The sequence below is a fragment of the Mesocricetus auratus genome, unplaced genomic scaffold (assembly GCF_017639785.1).
Source record: "Mesocricetus auratus isolate SY011 unplaced genomic scaffold, BCM_Maur_2.0 Super-Scaffold_4256, whole genome shotgun sequence".
Classification (NCBI taxonomy): domain Eukaryota; kingdom Metazoa; phylum Chordata; class Mammalia; order Rodentia; family Cricetidae; genus Mesocricetus; species Mesocricetus auratus.
The window spans coordinates 116,576,408-116,600,846 of record NW_024429182.1 but is presented as its reverse complement, the minus strand read 5'-3'; the positions used below and the strand labels follow the sequence as shown (position 1 = coordinate 116,600,846).

At 56.5% G+C, this 24,439-nt stretch overlaps 2 protein-coding genes across 4 annotated transcripts; both read right to left on the bottom strand.

Annotated features, from left to right (window-relative positions):
* Positions 1 to 245: 245 nt before the first annotated feature.
* On the bottom strand, positions 246 to 9,505 carry Fes (FES proto-oncogene, tyrosine kinase). Its single transcript, XM_021231664.2, is given in 20 exon segments — positions 246 to 610; positions 873 to 995; positions 1,105 to 1,262; positions 2,010 to 2,133; positions 2,218 to 2,312; positions 2,549 to 2,667; positions 3,346 to 3,399; positions 3,681 to 3,803; positions 4,094 to 4,192; positions 4,194 to 4,304; positions 4,748 to 4,831; positions 4,954 to 5,140; positions 5,244 to 5,366; positions 5,507 to 5,626; positions 5,706 to 5,843; positions 6,242 to 6,425; positions 6,602 to 6,698; positions 8,376 to 8,549; positions 8,671 to 8,892; positions 9,376 to 9,505. Coding segments are annotated over 19 exon segments (2,469 nt in total). The 5' UTR covers positions 8,884 to 8,892; positions 9,376 to 9,505; the 3' UTR covers positions 246 to 467.
* A 1,361-nt stretch (positions 9,506 to 10,866) lies between these two features.
* On the bottom strand, positions 10,867 to 24,104 carry Furin (furin, paired basic amino acid cleaving enzyme). 3 transcript variants are annotated; one of them, XM_040729619.1, is made up of 16 exons: positions 23,967 to 24,104; positions 19,850 to 20,185; positions 19,372 to 19,470; positions 19,196 to 19,291; positions 18,638 to 18,766; positions 18,465 to 18,541; positions 17,643 to 17,731; positions 17,021 to 17,193; positions 15,036 to 15,248; positions 14,533 to 14,633; positions 14,326 to 14,429; positions 14,121 to 14,238; positions 13,848 to 14,027; positions 13,369 to 13,493; positions 13,139 to 13,249; positions 10,867 to 12,943 (listed from the first exon to the last, which is right to left on the bottom strand). In XM_040729619.1, exons 2-16 carry the CDS (start codon positions 20,024 to 20,026, stop codon positions 12,351 to 12,353), a joined length of 2,385 nt encoding a protein of 794 aa, XP_040585553.1. In that variant the 5' UTR covers positions 20,027 to 20,185; positions 23,967 to 24,104; the 3' UTR covers positions 10,867 to 12,350. The 3 variants fall into 3 exon arrangements, with proteins under 3 accessions (XP_040585553.1, XP_040585558.1, XP_040585556.1); XM_040729624.1 differs by lacking the exon at positions 23,967 to 24,104 and adding an exon at positions 23,594 to 23,614; XM_040729622.1 differs by lacking the exon at positions 23,967 to 24,104 and adding an exon at positions 22,661 to 22,916.
* Between the last annotated feature and the right edge of the window lie 335 nt (positions 24,105 to 24,439).

The window sequence follows — 24,439 nt, the reverse complement described above, 5'->3', positions numbered from 1 at the left end:
TGTGTCAGGGCCAGCCAAGAGATAGCATCAGCACTCCGGTTGCTGTCCGCTCTTGTATAAAGACAAGGCCCCCCAACCCCCCTTCCTTATTCGCTATCAGCCACTTGGCTAGGCCTGGAGAAGTAACCTACTGAACCTAGGTCCCTAAGCACCACTCCATATACCTAGGCCTCTAACCTTGCCCTTGTCTGTGGAGAACAAGGATGTCCTGGCCCCTGGCCTCCAGAGGAGCACACATGCCAGGATTACCTGATAGGCACAACTGGTTTTATTTTTCTGCCTAGGAGAGGACGTTGGGCAGGAGTAGGGACAGAGAACGTCCCTTGGGCTGCACCCTGCCAGCCGCCCTGATGCTGGTGGTTGGAACCCAGGTCTTGGAGCTGTCCAGCAGTGACTCGGAGCTGCTGAGGAGGAGGTACACTCTTGCCTGGACAGGCCACTGGCTTCAGCAAAGGGCCCTCTGGGTCTCACCGATGCCGCTTGCGGATGCTCTGTAGTTCCTGGAAGATGGTGCTGAAGCTAGGCCTCTGCCCCGGCTCATAGGCCCAGCACTGCTCCATGAGCCTGAAGACTGCATCAGGGCACAGCTCTGGGCAAGGCAGACGACCCCCTAGGAGGACAGGTGCAACGCAGAAGTGTAAGAAGGCGTCAGATTGCTTCAGACTCACTGCCCTTAAGGGACCAGCCTTGTCTACCAGGAACCCCGAGATAGAGGCCTCGGTTCTAACCTCTAACCCACCAAGCAGAAACAGGCTTGCCACCTGTGGTAGCTACAGTCCATTCTTACCCTGCCCCAGTGGGTGGCTTTGAGGAGGAAGCATCTCAGCTAAGAGCTTGGCCCTGAGGCGCCATCATGTATCTGTGGGCCTTACCCTTTTCCACAAACTCCCGGGTCTGTTGGTTGGTGAGGTTGGGATAGGGTGAGGCCCCCAGGCTGAAGGTCTCCCACAGCAAAATGCCGAAGCTCCACACATCACTCTCTGAGGAGTAGCGGCCTGCAGAGGAGGCCAGGCAGCATGAGGAGACCGCCCACATCCAGGGACCCGGAGCCCACCCGTGCCCAGCCATCGGCCATGCGGCCCAGGACGGGTGAGAATCGGGTACCATAGTTAAGGGCCTCAGGGGCAGTCCACTTAACAGGGACTTGTCTGAGGCCCCCCGAGGCTGCATAGATCCCGTCAGCTTCTTCTCGGGACATCCCAAAGTCACTGATCTTCAGGACATTCTTCTCTGTCACCAGGCAGTTCCGAGCAGCCAGATCCCTGGGGGAGGCAGGGCAGAAGTTGGTCTCCTTCAGCCAATGTTGTTTGCCCAGCTGGGTCAGATGCTCTAGACAGTGAACAATAGCTGTTCCTCGGGGCTTAGGAGGTGATTCTGAGAAGTGCCTGCTGTGCAAACGTGCAGACCTGAGTTCAGGTCCCTAGCTCTCATAGAAAAGTTGGCAGTGCTTGTCTGTTATCCCGGCACTGGGGCATTAGAAGACCCCTAGAGCTCACTGGCTAGCCAGCTTCACCAAATCCATGAGCTCTGTGTTCAGTGAGACACATTGTCTCCCAAAATAAAGTGGTAAAATGTGGCACCTGCTGGTGTCCCCACAATAAAAGATTAAGATAATTAGCCGGGCGGTGGTGGCGCACGCCTTTAATCCCAGCACTCGGGAGGCAGAGGCAGGCGGATCTCTGTGAGTTCAGGGCCAGGCTAGACCGACAGCCTCAAAAACAATACAGAGAAACCCTGTCTCGTAAAAACAAAAACAAACAAAAAAAAGACAACTAACATTGATTTCTGGCCTACACACACATGGATACATATGCGCATATGCACGCACACACACACACACACATACGCGCACACACACACACACACACATACGCGCACGCACACACACATACGCGCACACACACACACACATACGCGCACGCACGCACTCACACACACACAAGGTGTTAGAGACCCGTTTAGCCGGGGGAGCTGCTGCCTGCTGGCCTCCCTGACGGGAGCCCGCTTACCGGTGGATGCAGCACTTGCTCTCCAAGTACTCCATGCCGGCAGCTGCGTCCCCCACCATCTGCAGGAGAGTCTTCACCCGCAGGCGGGCTCCCTCTGTCCGCAGGAAGGTGAGAAAGTCGCCCCCTGGAGGTGAGGGCAGCCTTGAGCCTGGTGGGGGGCCAGGCGGCACCCTGAGCCGTTACCCCGGAGACCAGCACCCCCGCTCACCTTGTACCAGCTCCATGACGATGTAGATGGGCTGTTTCTGCGTGCAGACCCCGATGAGCCGCACAATGTTGGGATGGTTGTACTGCTTCAGGATCCTGAGGAGCACTGCTGCTTAGGCTGCACTCACAGCCTTCCGCACCCCCCCTAGCGCCCCGCCCATGCTGGCAGCCCTGGACACGTGACCGCGGGGGGGGGGGTCCTCTGATCAGTACCTCTTTGCATCACGGGTGAAATTCGGGTATGAGAGGACTCGGAGGATTAAATGCCAGGCCATGCACAGACAAACCCCCTCGTACAAGGGACCTGCAGTCATGCTGATTTTATCGCCCACCTGGCTTCTTGAAGAAATTTGGCCTTGAGGTCAGGTGGGAGTGTTTCTCGACAAGACTTCACTGCCACCGGGGTGTTGTCTGCTCGAAGGCGTCCACTAAACACGTCTCCGAAGTTCCCCTGAAACAGTCCTGGGCTCATACCACAACTTTCTGGTGCAGCTGACCTTTCTCATATCAAGGGGACAACCCATCTTGTCCCCACCATTCATGCTGACTTGTCATCCTAGCTCTCTAGGAATGTGCCCTCTGGTAGGGACACAAAAGTTCCCCGTGCCACCTCTTCTGTGAAGGGACATGGGAAATCCAGAAGTGGAAAAGCGTTCTGAGCCTGGCGTTGGTGGTGCACACCTTTAATCCCAGCACTCAGGAGGCAGAGGCAGGTGGATCTCTGTGAGTTCGAGGCCAGTCTGGTCTACTGAGTAAGTTCCAGGACAGCCTCCAAAACAATACAGAGAAACCCTGTCTTGAAAACACCAAAAAAAAAAAAAAAAAAAAAGAAAGAAAGAAAGAAAAGCAAAGGTTCTGAGTGAAAAGTGACAGGTGTTTACATTCACAGAGGGGCTTGGTATGAAGTCCTGGAGTGGAGTGCTGGCTTCTAGGGGACTAGGAGTTGTTCACTATTTTCTCAGGGAGGAGCCAGGGTACAGGCTGGAGTCATCTTGAGTCAGGGAGACCCTCTAGGTCTCTGGAGGTGAAACCCAAGGTTGGACTCGGTGAGGGGCCTAGAAGGAACTGGTGAGGTAACAGGTAGACCCCAGGCAGCTGGGGAATTCTCGGGTGTTGGGGCTCCACCTACCCTTCCAATCTGCTCGCCCAACACCAGGTCCTCATGCTTCAGCACCCACTTGTCCTGAGGAGAGAAGCTGGGGAGTTAGCAGCCAGCAAACGAGGTGCTGGCCTCTGTGAATAGCTCTCCCGCTGACATGCCGTCTGTCATGGAGCATCAGTGTGTGACAGGGTTGATCCTCTCAGGACACACTCAGATAACAGGGAATCAGACTGTTGGCCCACGGGTGGAAAGGCGGCCCAAACCGAGGCTGGCCACCCTGGGGGTAATGCCCATGCCACACCCTGAATGTAGACTTGGGGCGGTGGGGGGCTGACCTGTGAGTCCCAAGCCCACAGGCTCACCTTGGGCACCGCCCGGTACAGGACAACACCGCTCTTCTTTGTAAGAGGCTGCTGGGAGGACAGCAGGTGGTTGATGAGCAGAGGGATGCTGGGAAAGCCATCCCCTTCCAGCCGGTACAGGTTCTGTGAGACAGAAGGTGGGGGTGCGGGGGGGAGAGGTGAGGTCAGCAGCCTCCTTTGGTGAGGAGGCCTGAGCCCTGGGAGAGGACGGGAAAGCACAGGAGGGACAGGGACTTCCTAGGGCACCCGCTATCTGCTTTTTCTGTGGTCCCCTCCAGCTGAGGCAGAGGAGAGGCGCCGAGGGTGCAGCGGCTACTCCCCGCTCTCTAAAAGTTGTCTGGGTCATTTCCCTGGAGCGGGGAAGGGGAGGGAGGGGTGGGGCCCGGAAGGCTCAGGACCGCAGCCCCACTCACGTCTGAGGACTGGATGATGAAGTGCCGCGGCTGGCCGTCCCACAGCACGGACAGCACCGACTCCTGCTTGCCCTGGCTTTCCCGAACCAGGAAGTCCCCCCGAGTGTGTTAGCAGTTCAACCACCTCTGCCCGTGGGACAGCCCCATGGTACCACAGCTGCTCATGGAGGGGCTTCTGCACCTCGGGAACGAGCTGCAGCGGTGGAGGGATCTGGAAGGAGCATGCAGGGGTCACTGGGCTGGCTCATAGCGGGAGAATACTGGGCTTGTGTGGGGTCTCTCTGTCTCGTGTGCTCTCATCCATGTAACACTGGGGTGGCCTGGTCAAGCCCACTCTGAGCACCACTGGGAAGGGAAGCCCAGGCTAGCAGATCCCAACCAAGTTAGTACTTCCCTCCACATCACTCCCAGAGCACACAGAGCGACGCAGTAGCCAAAGCTGCTGCCCCGCAGCATGCAGGGGTGATGGGGAGAGGACTCGGAGTTGGCAGGGCTCAGAGGAATCTGCAGTCTGGAACTGCAAGGCAGCAAGGGAGGCTGTCCCCCTCCTCACCCCCTGCCCCTTGAAAGCAGTCCTTCCGCCTAGGGCCCGGAGGTCTGAGTCTCCTGGCCTGGCCTTAACTAGAGCAGAGTCCCAGCCTTCTTACTACTCACAGAGAACTTGGGGCGGAAGATTCCAGAGAAGTGGCTTTTAAGGATCTCCAGTGTGGGTGTCCTTCCCCCCTCTCGCTCCTGCTCCTGAGGCCAGGGACAGACGTCAGCGGGTGGCCAGGCTTAGGGAGGGGGAGGGCAAAAATGAGGAGCACAGCCCCTGCAGGTAGGCTGGCAAGGGAGGGCATGGCAGAGGCACGGCATCTCACCGCGGAGGAGGTGGAATGGCGGTCATCCTGAAGGAGCGGCACGGCCGGGGGCTCGCCAGTGCCTAGCTGCTCCATCTTGCTCTGCAGCAGCTCCTGCTGGGCCTGAAGCTTGTCTTGGCTGCACAGTGCTACCTGTAACCCCTGTATTGCCTCTTGCAGCACCTGCTTCTTGCCCAGAAGCTGCACCCTGCAGGCAGGAGCAGGGCAAGAGGAGGGCGGAGAGACGCTCAGTCTGGTTGGCAGGCATAGCCGAGGGGAGCCAGGAGGCTGCTGCAGGTGGGCCTGCTCACCGCTCCCGGGGGTGGGTGTTCTGCTCCTCATTCCTCAGCTCGCTCTGCAGCTGACTGACCATCTCCTGCCGGCTCAGCACCTCTTTGGTGGCCGCAGCCAAGTCATCTGTCACGGAGGTCAGCCTGCATCCAAGGACAGGATAATGGAGGTTGCGTCCCCTGCACCCACCACATGCACCCCAACAAAGCCAACCCACCAGGCCGCCTGGCTAAGGGTTCCCTGCCCACACCCACACACGTAGCCCCCCCCCACTTGCACCCACGTGTGCTGCACGCTCTCCAAAGTCAGCTCGTTCAGCTGCAGCTCCCCGGGTTCCAGCTGTTCACCCTCTTCAAGAAGGGACTCATCGAAAGTGACACAAGGTGGGATATGAGGGGTGGACCTGTGGGTGGACGAGGCCCTTCAGTGACCAGGTCAGAAGTCCTGGAGCTCAGGCGGGGCAACGATAAGGGCTGGCTTACCCGTACTGTCGCAGGAAGCCTAGATACTCAAACTCGGGCTGGATGCGGGCAGCAGCTGCAGCCAACTCCCGGTGAATGGACGCCACATCGTCCTGCACCAGACTGCTAATCTCCAGGTATTCCTGCAGGATGTCCTTCCTGCATCCCCCCCACCCCACGGAACCACCCAGTCAGAGGGCCTGCCTCAGGCTGGGCAAGGGCGGCAACTCAGCCTAGGACACTAGTTCGGCAGCAATTCTAGATTGGATGTCGCCCCCTCCCACCCCTCATGCCTCTGCTCATTTGCAAGTGAATGACTTTAGGCAAATCGTTTAAGGCCTCCTGGCCTTCTGCTTCCTGATAAGATTATAGGCAGACAGGCACGGACATTCTGTGGACAGTGCCTAGTATACAGCAAGCACTCAGGAGATAGGCCCCCAATAAATATGTAAGGCACTGATGTACGGCTGACCCCCAAGGCTGTATCTCCCAGGCCTAGGACCCCCCTTCCCACCCAGTTCCAGTCTTATACGATTGGCTCGACTGGAATGGCTTACAGGATGCCCACCATCTCCTCGTGCAAGTCCTGCAGCGACTGCAGCAGTCCAGGCAGCATGAACTGGTGGTAGTGCCGGTGGTGCAGCTGAGCGGCCCTCACGCCCAGCACGTAGCGGTTGTGGTGGGCAAAGAGCTTCCACAGGCTGCGCACATACTTGTCTTTGGCTTTGTCTCGATCCCTGTCTGGCAGGTGGGAGGTAAGAGGGACATTACACACACACACACAGGCACGCACACGCATGCACACATGCAGGGGATTGGTATTCCAGAGGCCCAAGCAACAGCCCCACCCCCTGGGCACCAGCCCACAGGCCTACTGGTCTGGGTTTTCTCTCTGCCGGGGAGGAAAACCCTCAAACCTTTGCTGGCTTCCTGGTACTTGCGCCTGGCCTGGGCACTATCTCGAACCAGGGTCCGGTACTGGCTCTTTAGCTTTTCAATGTCCTGGCTGTGGGTCTGGAAGAAAAGGGGGTTCAATGTGGGGAGGAGATCCTCAAGCCCTGGGAGTCCTAGCCAAGGTAAAGTCTTGGAAAGGTTCTGTTATCCAGGCTGTCTGGAAGAGTCTGGAGACTTCTGGGGAAGCTGGTCGCTAAGGTCAGGGTCAATGGAGCTGAGTTACAGACATGCTGCAGATGGGGCCAGGAAGGAATTTGGGACAGGCCCCAGCTACCTGGTGGCAGGCAGAGTTGGCCTCAGGTAAGCTGTATTCACATGACTCCACAATCAAAAGCACCTTAGGTTTACCTGGAACTCACTCAGTAGCCCAGGCTGTTCTCAAACTTGTGGGAGTTCTATCTCCGGAGTGCTGGGATTACAGACACGAGCCACTACACCCAACTTCATACTGAATAATTAGTGTCATGTGTGTGTATGAGGGCATGCCGGCCAAAGCCAGAAGGGGCTGTTATATCCCTGGGACTAAAGTTGTAGGTGTTTGTGAGCTCTGTTTGATGTAGGTGCTAGGATCCGAACTCTGATCCTCCCAGAGAGCAGTAAGTACTCTTAGTAAGGTCATCTATCTCTCCAGCTCTTAAGAAACCACGCTCAGGTTAGTGAATATAAACGTGAAGATGTACACGTGCCATATAGCACACATGTAGGAGTCAGAGGATAACTTGCAAGAATTACTTCTCTCTTTATACGGTGTGGAGCTCAGAGACCAAACTCGGGTTGACAGCCTTGGCAGCAAGTGTCTTTACGTGCTGAACCATCTCACTGACCTTTGGTTTTCTTTTGTTCTTTTTTTTTTTTTTAAGACAGCGGCTTGCTCTATAGCCTAGGATAACCTGTTGCCCGAGTGCAAGGGTTACAGGGTTACACCTGGCTCGTGAAACTCTTAAGCTTCCAACATTTTTATTTTGCATAGGGTCCTGCACAGCATGGTCTTGGTGATAGGAACACTAGGTGGCGGCCACAGACTAGAGTTATTATCCTGATTCTCTTGCTTGGGTGCTGGGACACAGCATGCGAGTTTCCCCATCTGTAACTGATTAAATTCATAGGCTTGGCCAGTCTCAAAGGGCCAGCAAGTAAATATCTCAGGCATGTTGGCCATAGAGTCTCTGCAGAAATTACTCCATTCTACCACTGAAACATAGAGTCCTAAATGATGGGAGGACAAATGAGTATGGCTATATTTCCACAAACGGGCAGACCCTTGCTTTAGAACGGAGTTAGGAAAGGAAGGTGGACCACAAGGGGGCGCTGTGGATCCATGGTTAAGACCTAGCTCTATGGCAAAAGGGGTGTGGTACTTTAAGGCTGACCAGTGAATGGGAGGCAAAGCAGAGGCGCATACCCCAGCCTGTAGTTGAAGAGCCGCTGGGATTAAGACCTAGGCAGGACTCTACCTCTGAGGCCCTGGGAGGAGCCACCCAAGCCCCTCACCCCTGAGCTGCACTGGTCTGAGCTCCCCTGAGGGAAGGGCTAGCCTCACCCATCCTGGACTTCTCTGCTCAGGACAGGCCCTGTAGCAGGTTAGCCTAAACTGGGGGAGAAAAGGAGGAAGCTGCCGCAGGGCCAGATAGGCCCTCCTGGAGGCGGGCCTACGGTCAGTGACTTCTGCTTCCCTAGGTACTCTTGCGCCAAACTGCTCCTCATTGTGACAGGGCCCTCCTCTGGGTGCGCGCCTACCTTGGTGAGCTCCTGCTGCAGCTGCTGCCACTGCTCGTTGTAGGTCTTTTTCAGGTGCTGTCGCTCCCGGATCAGCACACTCAGCTTGCTCAAGGGCCCCGAGTTCAGATCTTCAGCATGCTGCCGCAGCACCCGGCTCAAGTTCTCCGTCTGACTGGTTATCTCTGCCCAGGACTGCGGCAGTGTGGGAGCGGGGAGCGGGAAGAGCATGACAGCCGGCCCCAAGCCTGGGCTTGCCACATCTCTGAGCCCACCTCCAAGGGTCTGGGGAGAAGACGAGGGGAGGGGCCCTCACCTGGCTGACGTGGCTGTCAGGGCCACTGCTCCAGCTCTGGCCCCCGCTGTCCTGCAGGGACATGTGATGCAGCAGTCCCGCATATTCCCGGTCACTCTTGACCCTCTGGGCCATCCACTTCCTCATGCCCTCCAGTAAGCGGAGCTCGGCTTCCTGCATCTGCTGCACCGCCCCGTGGCCCTGGGGGCTGCACAGCTCTGAAGAGAAGCCCATAATGGTGTCCTGGGGACAGAGACCGGGTCATTCAGTGGAGACAGAGCAGCAGCTGGGGATGGAAGAGCAGGAAAAAGAGGCTAAGGACTAGTACCACCAAAGAGGGCTACAGGACATGGGTGGGGTCCTGCCCAGCAGAAATACCAATAGGTACAGACAGCAGCCTGGGCTGCAGACGACCCTTGCTGCTTCCTGTGTGCCGGCCAGGCCCCCGAGCCAGTGGTCCCTCTTCCGGGAACCAGACTGGAGATCCCTCCTAGGGTCCATCACCTACGCTGGTGTTCCTGGACCCTGCACCAGGGTCCACGACAGTGCTAAGTTTGCTGCACTGTAGCATCAGGGTGCCACTGAAGGAATCCTGCCACTGGGCTTTCCTGTCCTTCTAAAGCTCCTAGCCCCACCCCAACAGGTTTCAGGCTCCTCCGGTGCCCACCCCTTGTCACCCCCTGCCCCTGCCCCACATAACCTCTCGAACTTCCTAGGTGGAGTTACCGTTCGTGGGCAGCTGCTCCCCGGGGCTGGCGGCAGTGGACCAAAACTCGACAGGGCCAGAACCCACTCGGCTCAGTTCCTGATTACCAGCTTCCTCCTCTGTGGCTTCAGTTGCCCCAGGCCCCCGGGGCGGGTCCACTACAGGGAAGGGGCGGGCTGGAGCTCACAGGCCCCCCCCTCCCCTGCTCCCAACTCTGCATGTCCTGGGCTTACAGCCTACAGAGGCAACTCAGCCGCGGAAACGGAAGGGAGGAGGAGGCCGGCAAAGAATGGCCAAGCCTGTGCCCCAGACACTCCCAAGGGCCCTGCAACGTCCAGTGAATACGGGGAAGGAACCCAGAAAGGAGTGGGGGTGGACTGAAGGTGAGGGCCGCAGGCAAGGGGTCCGGCCCAGCAGCACCTAGGGTGCGCAGAGTCTGGGGACAAATGTGAGTCCTGCCAGCACGCTAAGGTGTCACAGGGACGCAGGGGAGGAAGGAAGCCTAGTTCTGTCCCTCTTCTGGATTCCCTAAGAACAGCTCAGGCACCAGCCTCTATTTGAATATAAAATTTCCAAGTAAATAGGCCTTCTCAGGCGCAGGTTCCAGTAGCGCTATCTTATCTCTGTTCCCCAAGTGAGGCCCTCAGTCTCAATGGAAGCCTGGGCCAGCACAGGGTAGGACTGACAGAAACATGCATTTTCCCAAGGGGACTCAGGCTCCCCAACCATGTAGCCTTAGTGTGCTCTTTAAAGTCTCTATGTAGCCCAGGCTGCCCTGGAACTGGAGATGTAGACCAGACTGGCTTCGAACTCAGATCCGCCTGCCGCTGAGTCCCGAGCTGTGATTAAAGGTGGGAGCCACCAGAGCCAGCTCTGCTTTGATAACCACCATAGCCAAAAGCAACTCGGGGAGGAAGGGTTTATCTGGCTTATGGATTAGAGTCCACTATTAAGGGAAGCCAGGGCTTGCTTAGCCAGTAACCACAGGAGACTACTGCTTAGTTTGCTTTCATATACACCCCAGAAGCCTTGGCTAGGAGTGGCTACCCCCCCCCCACACAGCATGCAGTGCCTTTCCACCTGTCAATCAAGACATGCTTCACAGACTTGCCCAGAGGCCAATCTGATGAGACAATTTCTCAATAGAAGCTTCTCTTCCAAATGATACTGTTATGTCAAGATGACCATCCCCTCCCCAAAACACACACATTAACACGCAGTGGTCTTGGTTCATTCAGGCTCCCCTTAGACCTCAGCTCTAGCTGGTGGGCAAGTCACTCACTTGCCCTGCCCTCTAGGGTTATTTATCTCCAGCTGCTGAGTTCCTGCCCAGGAAGCTGGTGTAGCTGCTCTGCCCAGGAGGTCCCTAGACCCTTGGAGACATTCAAGCCTTCTGACTTAGGCCCACATGTAGAAGACACCATGGAGCCAAACTGGTCCCCAGTTCCCACCCCTCCCCCCAGGTGAGCACAGTGTCTGGGAAGAGCAATAGCATACCACAGAGACCAGGCTTGGTTTGCATAGTCTGCACGTTTAATCACTTTAAAACCTCTAACATTATCTTGTGTCCATTAAATAGAACCAACAATGCCAGGCCCATTTAAATTACAAGGAAAAAAATCACTGTGCACCAGCCCAGTATCTTACAAAACCAGCCGGGATGGCCACGAGGGGTAGGCAGGAGAGGAAGGGGCACCCCTGGGCAGGTAGGCTGGATACCAGGAAGGGCTGGGGAAAAGAAAGACGGGCTCCCAGGTGGGAGGGGACTGATTGTCCTAAGGGAGAGGGGGCGCAAAAGGCACATCAGAGAGGGGCTTAGGGGCATCACAGGCAATGCTTTCTCCACCAGGGCACAGTGTTAGAAAGGGCTTGGTGCTGCCACCTGCCCACCCCTGGCACTGGAGAGCCAGCAACCCGTAAGCCCTTGGCACGACCCCATTTGAAACACAGATGTCAGTGTACCCTCCTACCATGGCCCCCTTTCCTAGAGCCCACCTGGCCAGTCTGTCTGTGGGCTGAGTTCTTCCATACTCCTCAGCAATACGCTGCAGCCCCTGTACCTCAGGGCTGGGCAGCCATGGGAAGGGAGGGTGGGCATGGGTGCGAGGAGGCAAATGACCCAGCTGCTACCCCCATTAAAAATACAAAAAAAAAAAAAAAATCAGCATCTAAAGTGAAATAGTCACAAAGTGAAAATATATCCTCAAACAGCTCCTGAGATCCCCACAGGGGAAAGCAGCATCGGGTGGGAGGTGGGAGGAGCCGGTTGGGCCACCGTCCCTTCCCACCACCCACCCAGGGGCTCCGGTACTGTGAGTGCCAACAGCCCAGGCAGCCCCGGGCTCAGAAAACAGGGCCCTGGCAGGGGGCGAGGGTGCCACAGAGGATGGTCAGGACACCAGCATAAGGCCCCCAGAGCTTCAGCCCGTGCCAGCCTAGCTCAGCCTGGCTACCAGCTGGAGGCCTGGAGTGCAGAGGCAGGCTGAGCGCACGCAAGCATGGGCACGCTGGAAAGTGCCTGCTTTGCTTTGGTCCTTCCTACAACTGCAGCTTCTGCGGAGGCTCATCCATGAGCCAGAGGGTCAGGGGATGCAAAAGCCCTTGGAGAGGTGGCCACTTTCTTCACGTACCTCCTGGCCAGCCTCCCTGTTGCCTGGATGGGGACCATTATTGCTTTCTGAGGGGCAGGAAAGGGGCGGGGCTGCAGCCTGGTCAAGGACCCAGAGAAAGGCTGCCCCTCTTCACTCCGCAGAACTCCAGCTGGGCCTTGAAGCGGCCCTAAAGATTTGACTCCTTTCTCCATGTGGAGGGTGGCAGGGGCAGGCTCCTGCGGCCCACCTCAGGCGAGCAGGTAGGCCCAAGTGTGGGGGAAGCAGTGTCTGCCCTCTCACCTCCCAACTAGGGTCCAAACCCAGTCCCAAGATAAAAAAATACTTTGGTGAATTAAAAAGTGCCCGAGGAAGGGATCAGTTTGACAGGGTGGGCAGTGGGCTCGTCAAAGGGCGCTCTGGTCTTTGATGAAGGCGGTCCTCTCGCCCCGGCCCTCATCCTCTTCTGAGTCAGATGGGCACTCCTCCTGCCAGGCTTCAGGGGGCAGCCCCTTGTAGGACACGAGGCCACGGTCCATGGTGTACACCTTCACTCCCCGGAAGCTAAAGCCTGAGCGCAGCTGCAATACCAGGAAGACAGTGCCAAAGACCAGCACGATGAAAACGCAGCTGAGGCCGGCCACCACCTCAGGCAGATGAGAGGGCAGCAGTCCAGCCTGCAGCCGGGGCTCCACCTCCACCTCAGGATGCAGTGCGGGAGGCGGCTGCTGAGGCGGAGACTCGCGGCTGCTCTGGCTTTGTCGGGAGCAGGTTTGCTCCACAGGGTCCAGGGAGGCATGGCTGGGGCAGCTGAGGCAGTCTGTGGGAGCTGGGCCCTGGCATGTGGCACATGAGGCGTGACAGGGAGTGCAGACGCTGGCGCGGATGATCTCCACATCATTCTCAGTGCTGTAGTGTGTATCGAGGACTTGGGGTGTGAAGCCTGGTGGGCAGTGCTGGACACAGCTTTTCTGGTGCAGTGAGAAGCCTTCCTCGCACACTGCCAGAACAAGAGATGAAGGTGAGCCTTAGTCAAGGGGTTTGTGGCGGCTAAGCCACTGAGCCCTCCACCCAAGGTCCATGGTGGTTCTACAAACGTACAGTTCTTTAGCTGCCTGAACATCACTGTCCCCTGACGCCACTGTTCCAGTGCCATCCCCCAACCTTCCCAGCCTCAATCCCATCCACTACTGACCCACACAGGCCTGGCTGGACGTGAGGGTTTTGCAGCCGCTGCTTTCAGGAGGTGCAGGGAGCCCCTCAGAGGCTGTGCCATATAGTACAAGAGTGAACTTGGTCAGCGTCCCTGTTCCAAAGTTGGTAAGAGACAAGCGTCAGGGTGTGAGCCCCATGTCAATATCCTAGAGCTCACCAGCTCTCCCCCCCCCCCGACCCCCGACCCCGCTCTCCCAGGGCCTCCCATACCATAGTTGTTGGCTTCGCTGGTATTTTCGATCTCTAGGACCCATTCGCCAGCGGGGTCCTCATCCCAGGAATGAGTTGTCATGAAAGCCCAGTCATTAAACCCATCAGCGGAGTAGTCGTGGGGTCTGGAGGAGGAGAGTTCCACGTCATCGTCTGGGGCCTGGGGGGACGCCTATTCTCCCCACGTGGCAACCTCACAGACTGGAAATGCCTTGCAGGAAGGCTGTTTCCCAGATGTTCTAACCAGGGGACTATGTCACAAGGGGACACACACAACTGGCGTGATAAATGGGCCTAGGGCAGTCACACACAACTGGCGTGATAAATGGGCCTAGGGCAGTCACACACAACTGGCGTGATAAGTGGGCCTAGGGCAGTCACACACAACTGGCGTGATAAGTGGGCCTAGGGCAGTCACTGATGTGATGTGCTAGTGTCTTCGTGAACCACGGCTGAGGGTGAGGGAGCGCGGTGAGCACCTGGCGGCCAGTAAGGTGGAACGGGTGCCCATGGGGCTGACAAGGTGGATGGCCAGGTCACCACGGCGATTGTAAGACAGGGTGAGCCGTGCCTGAGCATGTTCCAGCCGGGTGATGTGGTTGGGCTCGCCCAGGCATGCCGTCACGGATTTGCGCACCTCCAGCCGTTTGCCAATGTCCCTGTGCAGAAAGCACCACCAGTCAGCAGGCCAGGAGTGACCAGTGCCCCCCCCATGGCTCTCAGGCCCCTCCCACTCAGGGTCCAGTCATTACTTGGGCTCCACAAGGATGTCAATGATGCACTTCCGCTGGGGGGCCACCGTTGTCCAGTTCTGGGCCAGGGCCACCATGGCACCTGCATCCAACAGTCCGTAGCCATACGAATGGCTCACTGTGGAGGCAGGGAAGGGTCAGCAGGGATGCAGGAGAGCCCCCACCCTACCTCAGAGCCTGAAGCTCCAGGTCACCATGCCCTCACCTTTCCGGCCCACACCATTGGTGGCCCAATCGTTGGCATTGAGGTGGCCTGGCTTAGAGGTCTGTACCACCAGGTGCTGCATGTCCCGCCAGCTGAGGTTCTTACTGGAGGAGGGAAAGTCTAGCGGTTAGGGTTTTGGAACGTGGCTGGAGAAAACAGCTCCTTTACAGAGCGCTGCCGGGGACAGGCTGTCCCTTGCCTACTTACTTGGCCTCCAGGGTGAGGGCAATGATGCCAGCTGCCAACGGGGCAGAAGCCGAGGTGCCTGTGTGAGATTCTGTGCACTTCTGTCTCAAGTCAGTTGTCACCTGCGGGGGACAATAGTGTTGAGATCTTGATGGACAGAGGAAGTAAAGGGGCGACCTGCCTGTCCTTCTGCTATAGGCCCTGGGTACCCCAAACGGCATGGTGAATCAGGCAAGACACTTGGGTTCCAGCTTCTCCCTTGGGTGTAACACGCACAGCCCCTTCTAGGACCAAGTTTCTCAAGGACTAAGGTGAATCAATTAGAGGTTGGGGTACAAGGCATGTTTTCAGGGAGACTCCACACTTCTCAGGGGCTCAGAGGTGGTTCAGGAGGAACCCCAGCTCACGGTGCACATCGCACAAGGCCTAACCCACTCTTATCTGACCACAGGGATGAGGCTGATGCAGCCCCGAGCAGAGAACAAGGAGCCTCCGTTCCCAGCCCCGCCCCGGGTGAGACTCACGATCTGCTTCTCATTCTGGTTGCCACTGCTGTAGGTGGTGGCCAGCGTGGAGGAGCAGGCCTCGCTGTACCAGGGCACGTTGCCGAACTGCGTGGCACTGCTGATGGACAGCGTGTAGATGCTGTTGGTGTAACCGTCACAGTTGCAGCTGTCATGTTCCCGGCCCCCGTTCCCTGAGGCCCAGACAAAGATGGAGCCCAGTCCCCCACGACCCTGTGGACAAAGTAGGCTGAGGTTACTTAAGAAGGGGCATGGGTTGCAGGGTTGGGGGTGGGGACGGATAGGGGTTACAGAGGTGCAGTAGGAAGATGCTTATAGCAGTCTGGGAAGATGGGAGCCTCCATCTCTAAGGGTTCTGAGCTCATTTCTTGGATCCACTCATACTGTAGATCAGTATGTATGCATACTTAGGTCTGTGCATAAAATCAAATTAGACTAGGTTCAGACAAAATGTCTAGAGTGAGGATCCCCACAGAATGGGGCAATGGATGGTTTGTTTTGTTTCTGTCTCTTAATTTAAACTAAAAAAAAATTACTGCATGTATATGGTCACACACACCACAGTACCCATGTGGTGGTCAGAGAACAAGTGTGTGGAGTTGGTTCTCTCCTTCTACACTTATATGGGCACTGGGGCTTGAACTTGGGCCATCAAGCTAATGCAGATGCTTTAGCTGCCATGCCATCTCTCTTAGACCCTGTCATTTATTACCTGAGGTGGTGCTGAGCTCAAACCCATGGTCTCAGGCTGGGGATACAGTGCCATGGCAGAGGACCTGCCTAACATGTGTGCTGCCTAGGCTCAATATAACATTGCACATCTTTGTCCCAATTTAAAAAGAAAAACCAGGGATGGAGAAACAGCCCAGCAGTTAAGAGCACCTGTTGCTCTTGCAGAGGTCCTAGGTTTGACTCTCAGCACTCATATGGTGGCTCCTAGCCATCCATAACCACAGCTCCAGGGGACCCAAAAGGCGTGCGTGTGGCACATACACATACAGGCAATTAAAACATTTATACACATAAAATAAAAATAAAGAAAAATTTAAAATCAGGACCTTATTTAAAGGTACATTGTCAGTCTCCAACTCCTTAATGTTTTAATAACGTTTAGTTTTTAATTTTTAATGTGTATTGGTGTTATGCCTGCATAAATCTGTGTAAGTACCAGATCCCCTGGAACTGGACTTACAGATAGTTGTGAGCTGCCAGGTGGGTGCTGGGAATTGAACCTGGGTCCTCTGGAAGAGCAACCAATGCTCTTAACTGCTGAGCCATCTCTCTATCCCCTAAAATTTATTTTTATTATTTTAAGATTTTATTTGTATTTGTATGAGTGTTTTGACTATGTATATACATGCACTACATGTGTGTCTGGTGCCCTCAGAGGACAGAGGGGAGCATCAGATCTTTGGAACTGGAGTTACTGATGGTTGTGAACCACCCCGTAGGTTCTGAGAATCACACCAAGTCCTCTACAAGAGCTGCCCGTGCTCTTAACTACTGGGCCATCTTTCTGGCCTCTGTAACATTTAATCTTACCACTTCTGTCAATATTAAAATTAAACACAAGAGCGAGGCTTGGCGGTGCACACCTGTAATCCCAACAGTCAGGAAGCTAAAGCAGCAGAATCACTGAGTTCAAGGCTAGCCTGGGTTACATCCTTACATGGCATGTTCAAGCTGGTCTAAACTACATAGGAAGACCTTGTCTCAAAAACAAGGGCCAAGAGGTGGTGGTTCATGCCTTTAATCCCAGTACTCAGAGGCAAAGGTAGACAGATCTCTGTGACTTTGAGGCCAGCCTGGTTTACAAAGGGAGTTCTAGGTCAAGCAAGGCTGTTACATAGTGAAGCCCTGTCCTGGAAAACAAAAAAGGAAAGAAAAGAAAAAGAACAAAAAAAGAAAAAGAAGGAAAAGAGCAAATGGAAAAAAGACAGAATGCAGCCAGCCTGATTTCCAGTGGCACCAGACCCCCACTTCACCTGGCTAACTCCCCGAAAGAAGGCCTCCTCAGCGAGACGGGCTGGCCCATCCACGGTCTTGCCATCATCCTCGGGGCCCCAGCTGGCGCTGTAGATGTGGATGTGGTTGGGGTTCAAGCCCAGCGAACGAGCCTCTACTGCGTCAGTCACCTCGCCATCCAACATGCGCACCCCTGGCCACAGAGGGGGTGGGAAAAGAGATCTGCGTGGGTCCAGCTGCCAGGGGCACCCGTAGGCACAGGCCAGCCTGAACCCCAGGAGGAGCAAGGGAGAGGAGGCCAGTGCCGGGAAACCCAAAGACCCCATCTATTATCTGCCTCTGCCTCTCGTGAGCAGGACCCAAAGAAGAGGAAGGGGCCGCCGTCTCCTCAAGCCACACACTCTTCACTAGAAAGAGTCTTGGTCTCAGAGGTTGTCATACGACTAAGGGTTACTTCTGCTAAGAGACCCCTACCGCACTCTACCATGCTACCAGCATGGAGGCCAGCTTTTCCATTTGCTAAGGGCCTTCCAGAGACGAGCATGCTGCCTAAAGCTCCATCATGGAAGGTGGCGGGTGGGCAGAGAAAACTTCCAAGAGAGGCCCCCCCAATGTGGACTCAGGATCAAGGCTCATACTCACCTCCAATCCGGGCGTTGTAAGCTACACCTACACCACAGACACCATTGTTGGCTACCGCTGCCACTTCACCTGCACACCGCGTGCCATGCCTGCCAGGATCAAGAGCACAGATTAGAGGGGTGGACGGCGCACAGCAGCTACGGCTTGAGGAGTGGGAGGGGCCGGAAAGGACCCTGCGCCACATCCACGCCCTGTATGTGCATAGCTCTTCCCTGTGGAGCCGTCCTCCTTTCTGCTCTCATCAGCACCTCCCTCAGCAACTGGGGCTGTGGATCCCTGAGTTTGAGGCCAGCCTGGTCTACAGAGCAAGTTTCGGAACACCCAGGGCTACATATGGAAACCATGTCTCAAAAAACAAAAACAAAACTCCCTTGGAGGACCAGGACTATAAACCGAGATGCAGTTGTAGAGGTTGTTTGTTTGTTTGTAGACAGGGTTTCTCTGTGTAGCTCTGGCCATCCCAGAACTCACTCTGTAGCCCAGGCTGACCCGGAACTCACAGAGATCCTCCTGCCTCTGCCTCCCCAGTGCTTCGATTAAAGGCGTGGGCCCATCACCACCCATCTTTTTTTTTTTTTTTTTTTTTTTTTTGAGATAGGGTCTCACTATGTAGCCTAACTGGCCTGGAACTCACTATGTAGAGCAGGCCTCAAACTCTGCTCTACATAGTGAGCAGGTCCCAAGTGCTGGTTAGATTAAAGCAGCATGCCACCATGCCCAGAAAGACTTCAGTTTTTAGGTGGGACATGTGACATCAGACTCATCCTTGTGTCCTTAACGGGTAAGAGGGAAGGCTCAGAGACGGGGTGTGGCATTTCTCACCTGTTGTCATTCATCTGTGTATACCGAGGCTGAGGGTCAGGGTCCTGGTCATTGACATCAAAACTGGCTCCAGGGTCCTGTAAGGACAGGGCCATCATCAGAAGCTGCCTCACCACACCGAGGGAACAGAAGAGTCCCTAGAGGCCCCGCTACCAGTGTCCTCCATCCCTCACATAATTGCCTGCCAAGTCGGGATGGTTCTTCTCGATGCCGTCGTCCAGGATGGAGACCACAATGCCGTGACCTGTGAAGCCCTGAGCCCAGGCTTCCTTCACATTCAGGTCTCGCTGAGTGACACCAGACTGCAGAGACAACCAGCCCAGAACCACAGATAACATTTGGTCATTAACTCAGAGAACCCATTCCGCCCCAAACCCTCTATGGCCACCCATTCCAGCTCTTAAAATGCCACTCCTGGTTTCTACTGTAAACGTACAGATTCTGGGGAGGCAGACTGGGCTACAGCAGTGCTTCTCAACCTGTGGGTCATGACACCCCCCAACAACCCTCAATCTCCAGAAATATTTACATTACGATTCCTAACAGTAGCGAACTTACAGTTATGAAGTAGCAATGAAAATAACTTTACGGTTGGGGGCCAGCACAACACAAGGAACTGTATTAGGGAGCTGCAGCATTAGGGAGGTTGAGAACTGCTGGGTGAGTGAGCCTCGTCCCCTCTAGCACCTCACAGTGGTGGGGAGGAGACCAGAGCCCAGGGAGGCGCATACCAGGTACCACTGCTGGGGAAACTTGGGGTCTGTGGGCTCCTGATACACGTCCCGCTTGGCCCTCCGTTTTGCTACCTGCTGTTCCAGCCACTTTACCTAGGGATGATAGAGATGATACAGATGTGGGGGGCTCAGACAGAAACAGTGGCAGCTGGAAGGGCCAGGGCCACACTTACTTGAGGTTCCCTCTGTAGCCGGATGTGTCGCGGGCGGTGAGGTGACAGGGACCGCTTTGTCACTGCTCTATGCCTGAAGTGGTAATAGTCACCGAAGATCTGCAATAAAGCAGTGAGTGAGATGGGCCCTCCATCTGCCAGTCCCCGGGGGAGGCAGAGAGGGGGTGGACAAGGCTGCCGGGGAGGATCACAAAGACAAGTGGTGGTGAGGGCATCTGTTCTCCACCTAAGACCCACGAGAACACGCAGGGATACAGAGGGGCACCCTCACTGAGATGTGCTGGCTTTTCTAAACAACATGATAAACACCCACTAACAGGACAATGCCACAGACCCCATCCCAGCCGCCCAGAATCTGCTTTTTGCCCAGATACCCCGGAAGACAAACCACTTTACGGTGCAGACACTCATGCCCACACCCTCCCCACCATGAGGCAATGTCCTGAAGTTCCGCCAATAGGCCAGGGGAGAGACCTACCTGGCCCAGGTTGTGGAACCCATGCTTCCGTGCCACGCTGTCAGCCACAGCTGGGCCTCCTGAGATGTGCACAGCCCAAGTGTTGGTGAAGATCTTCTGGCCACGAGCATCAGCTGCCAGCAGGACCAAGGCTCCTGCTGCTGCTACCACCCATAGCAACCAGGGCCTCAGCTCCATGGGGGGGGCAGATGACTGGGACCCCGCAGCGCCCGTCTCCCTGGCCGGGTCACAGGGCCTTGGCTCCCACGTGCCTGCTCACTGCCGGGGGCCCGGAGCTGACTGGCGGGGGCATGGGGCCAAGATGGGCAAGGCTGGGGCGCAGGATGAGGGCTGGCTCTGAGGGAACAAGAGGAAGAAAGGAGGAAGAGTCAGTCAGTTCTCATCACACACTAATACTGTCTGTCCTTCCGTCTTCAAGGCTTTGTCAGGGCTACAAGGAGTTTCAGAGAGGTGGATAAAGCCAACACCTGAGGGCTGGGAAGATGACTCAGTAGGGACAGTTACTGCTGCCCAAGCATGAGGACCCGAGTCTGGAGTCCCAGGACCACATAAACAGGTAGGCTTGGTAGCCTGTGCCTCTAACTCCAGCACCAGGGGCAGGGCAAAGACACAAGAATCCCTGGCGCTTGCTGGCTGGCCAACCTACCCAAATTCACAAGCTTCAGGTTTGGGAAGTGACCCCGTCTCAAAACAAAACAAAACAACAAAAATGCCCAAAACAATGGCCAGTGTTGGAGAGTTGGCTCAGTGGTTAAGACCACACATAGTTCCCGAGGAGGACCAGCGTTCTGGTCCTAGCACCTGAATGGATGGTTCACAACTGCTTATAACTCCAGTTCCAAGGGATTCAACTCGCCCACTCCACTGCTCCAAAGCCTCACCACACACACACACACACACGCACGCACGCACGCACGCACGCACGCACGCACGCACGCACGCACGCACGCACGCATGTTATCTTTGGAAGAATCCAGCCCCTACCCATAAAGGTCAGCCAAACAGGCACATGGACCCATCATCTCCCTTCACAAGTCTTTCTCCATTAAGAAATACAATCATGACTTGAGTCATTCAAAATAAAAAACAAACAATAACCAAAGAAAGAAAGCTACATCATAAAATGGCATGTACACACGATTCCATTTTGTTTTCTTAAAAGTATACATGCATATTTACACATAACCAAAACAAAATCTGGAAGGACACACACTAAAATGTTAACAATGGCTCCTTGGAGACGGGGAGAATTATGAGTAGCAACTGTTAGTTTTTCCTTTGTGCTATCGTATGTTCTTTTAATACCTAGGTATAGTTTATAAAAGAATAATCCAACTCATTAGGTTAGCTGTAGGGAGTTGTTTGAAAAGACTCACAGTCCCTGAGAGGAAAGAGTGGGTGACTTAAGTTGGGAGGGGGCTGGGAAGCCATGCTCTGAGCACAAGGGACTCCTGGGGCTTCACTTCACTCTAGGACTGAGATGACAGCCATCTTTAGAGGCAGGGCCCAGAGCTGCCCCTCGCTTGTTCCAGACCCACCACCTTGCGTAATCTGAGCCGGGCAGCCAGGGCAAACACCGGCTGCTGAGCCAGGAGCACCAAGGTGAGGCTGAATCAATAGTCCTAAGCGTTGTTTTTCCTCTTTCAGCAAACAGACAGCAAGACCTCATTACCAGGGGCCACATAACAGTCCCCATAAAGGGCCCCCAACCAACCACAAGCCAAGCTCCTGGGGTAGGTGGGAGCTAGGAGAGGTTCCAGTAGGCTGCTGGGGTACCCGTCTCAGAGCCAAGCTTTTGTCTGCCCAAGGATCCTCATGCCCCTGCCATTCCCGTGTTCCAGCCCCAGGGGCGGCGGCCGTTCAACCAGACGGTGAAATGAAGGGACTTCAGCACACACTGCCCTGGGGAGCTGGACAGATCTGCTTGCCACTGGAAACTCCTTGATTCTCCGGGAGCTACAATAGGCCTCCCTCACTGCTGCCGCCTCACCCTACAGGCTCAGGGGACTCCACACACAATTCCTGGAGTATTTTCAGTTTACACCAAAATAACCTGACAGCTGATAGCAGGAGACACTCACAATGTAGAAATCCATGCCCGAAGGGCAGAGTCCAAAGGGCCCCAAAGACATGTCTGGGAGTTACAGCTCCACATCCCCCTGGGAGATAAAGCCACTATGTGTGACTAATCAGGTGCTCCAGAGCTAAGGAGTAAGGGGACTCCAAGCCCCCATTTAAGAAGATGTGTGACTTAGAGGCAAAATCGTGTGGAAACAGGGCCTGTTCTCCTGTCACAGCTGAAACCTCTTGGGTTTAGACATCAGGCAGACTTCCTGCCCAGAGATGGGAGACCTGCCTATAGCTTCCAAATTATGGCTGGGACCGTCTGGGTCTAGCTCAGGTTCCAGCAAACTGTAGATGGGGCTACAACTGCCGGGCGTTAAAGGTGATTAACCAACTATTTAATTGCCTTGCAGCACTGCAAAAGGGAAGCAACTGAGAGCTTCAGGCACAACTGACCAGGACGGGATCCCATCCCCACCCCCACCCCCAAGAAAGGTGATCTGCCTCCCTCCACCAAGTGTCCTCACCTATGGCAAGGGTAGCATATGGATCCCAGTCATCAGACAGCCCGGCCTCATCATATGACACAGAGGGAGGACCAGCCCCCCAACTCGTGCTCGAGCACACCACACACACACACACACACACACATACACACACACACACACACACACACACACACGACCAAGAGCTGAGAACAATGAATGAACAGGCTTCTCCCCACCCCCATCCCAGACTCTGACTCACCCTCTGAGTCCCAGTTGTCTCAAACCAGGAGGCTGGATGTATTTCTAGCCTCTCTGGGTCAGTCCTGCCCAGCACTCAGTATGGGCCTGGCTACGTGGTTCCTAGTTGTTTTCTTGGGCAAAGCCTTTTCTCCCTCCCTAGGACCTGCCAACAGAGACGGCCACCCCACGTATCAGAGCTGCACCTACTGCCAGGTGTGGCTGCTGTTTCCTGGGACCTGGAGCCACAGAGCAAGTCACTGAAGACTGCTGGGAACTCAATCAGGTCTCTCTTTCTAGCAGAGACCCTCAAGGGAGGTCCTGTGACAGGCACACTGACACTCCCATGAAATTCTAACTCCTAGTCCCAGCTTAACTACTGTTCCCGGCATGATCTTACACAAGTCATTTCCTCTTTCTGGGCCTCAGTTTCCTTGGTGGTTAAAAACTACTAAGCCAGCGGTTTTCAAACTTTTTCCTTTTTAAAGCCAACGAATCCTCTTTTTTAAAAAATGTAAGTGTTAAAAGCCCAGCATAGGAAACAGACAAACACCGAATCTGCTCGACCACTCTCCTTTGCTGTGTCCACACCTGGCCAGCAGCCACAGGCCCTCACTGGGCCACATCACCTGCGTTGCCTTGGTACTTCCTAAGTGAGAGAGAAGCCCGGCGCTCCAGAGAGATGAAAGTCAAGCCGGCTTCCCCCAGGCGCAAGGACCAGGGGCGGTGGGAAAGTAGGCACTGGCCATAGTGTCTGCCTTCAGACCTGTCTGGCAAGCAGGCCGCCCCTCGATCAGCCACCCGACGGGGGCAGCAGGGGCCTCGGCCAGGCCTCGGCAGAAGGCAACCCAGACCTCCCCAAGCCGGCCTGCGCGCGCCCGCCCGCCCGCGGATCCCGCCCCCGACTGCTCCGGCCGCACAGGTGTGCGAGCCGGCCGAGGACCCCGTGCCCTACCAGAAGCGCGTCCCGCGGGGTCCAGGCCCGAGCCGCCGGAGCCCCGGAGGACGGCGGCCAGGCGTGAGCACCCAGCGCCCGCGGAATGCTCTGCCCAGCCCGCCCCAACAGGGGCCCCGCCGGCGTTTCCTGAGGTCAGAGGGCTCGCCCTGGCCCCAGCGGAAAAGTACCGGCGCGGGCCCAAGCCCCGCGCTCAGGTGGGCTGCGTTGCTCCCATCCTCCCACCGCGGCGGCCGGGAACCCATGGCCAGAGCCCGGCGGCCGGCGAGGCCCGGGGCTGCGCCGCCCGGCTCCGCGTTCCCCCGCCCGCTCCGGGCCCGGCTCCCCGGCGGGCCGCCTTCCCGGCCCCGGGCCGCGCGCCCTCGCCGCTTACCCTGGGGAGCCGGGCGGGGAAACTTTTCCGGGCGACCGCCGCGGCTGCTCGGGCACCCCTCGGCCGAGCGCGGAGCCCGGCGGCGGGGGCCTGGCTCGGGCGGTCCCCGCGCCCGGCAGCGGCGTCACGGCGCGCAGGCGGGGAGGCGCGGCGGCGCGGCCTCGGCCCGGCCGGAGACCAGGGCAAGGCTCGGCCTGGGCTCGGGCGCGGGCGGGGGCAGCGGCCCGGCCGCGGCGGCGCGGCTTGTTTACTCGGGCCGCTGTCACGGCGGCGGCGGCGGCGGCGGCAGCGGCGGCCCCGACTCCTCCTCCTCCGCGCCGCGCCCTTCCCCCTCGCGGCGCCACCTCCGCGCTCCGCGGCCGCAGCCCGCCCGGCCCGCTCGCAGCCCGTGCCGGGCGGGCGTTCCGAGCGCCCCACGCGGCGGGCCCCGCGGCCTTAGGGCGCCCTGTCTACGGCTGCCGGCGGGGCGGGTA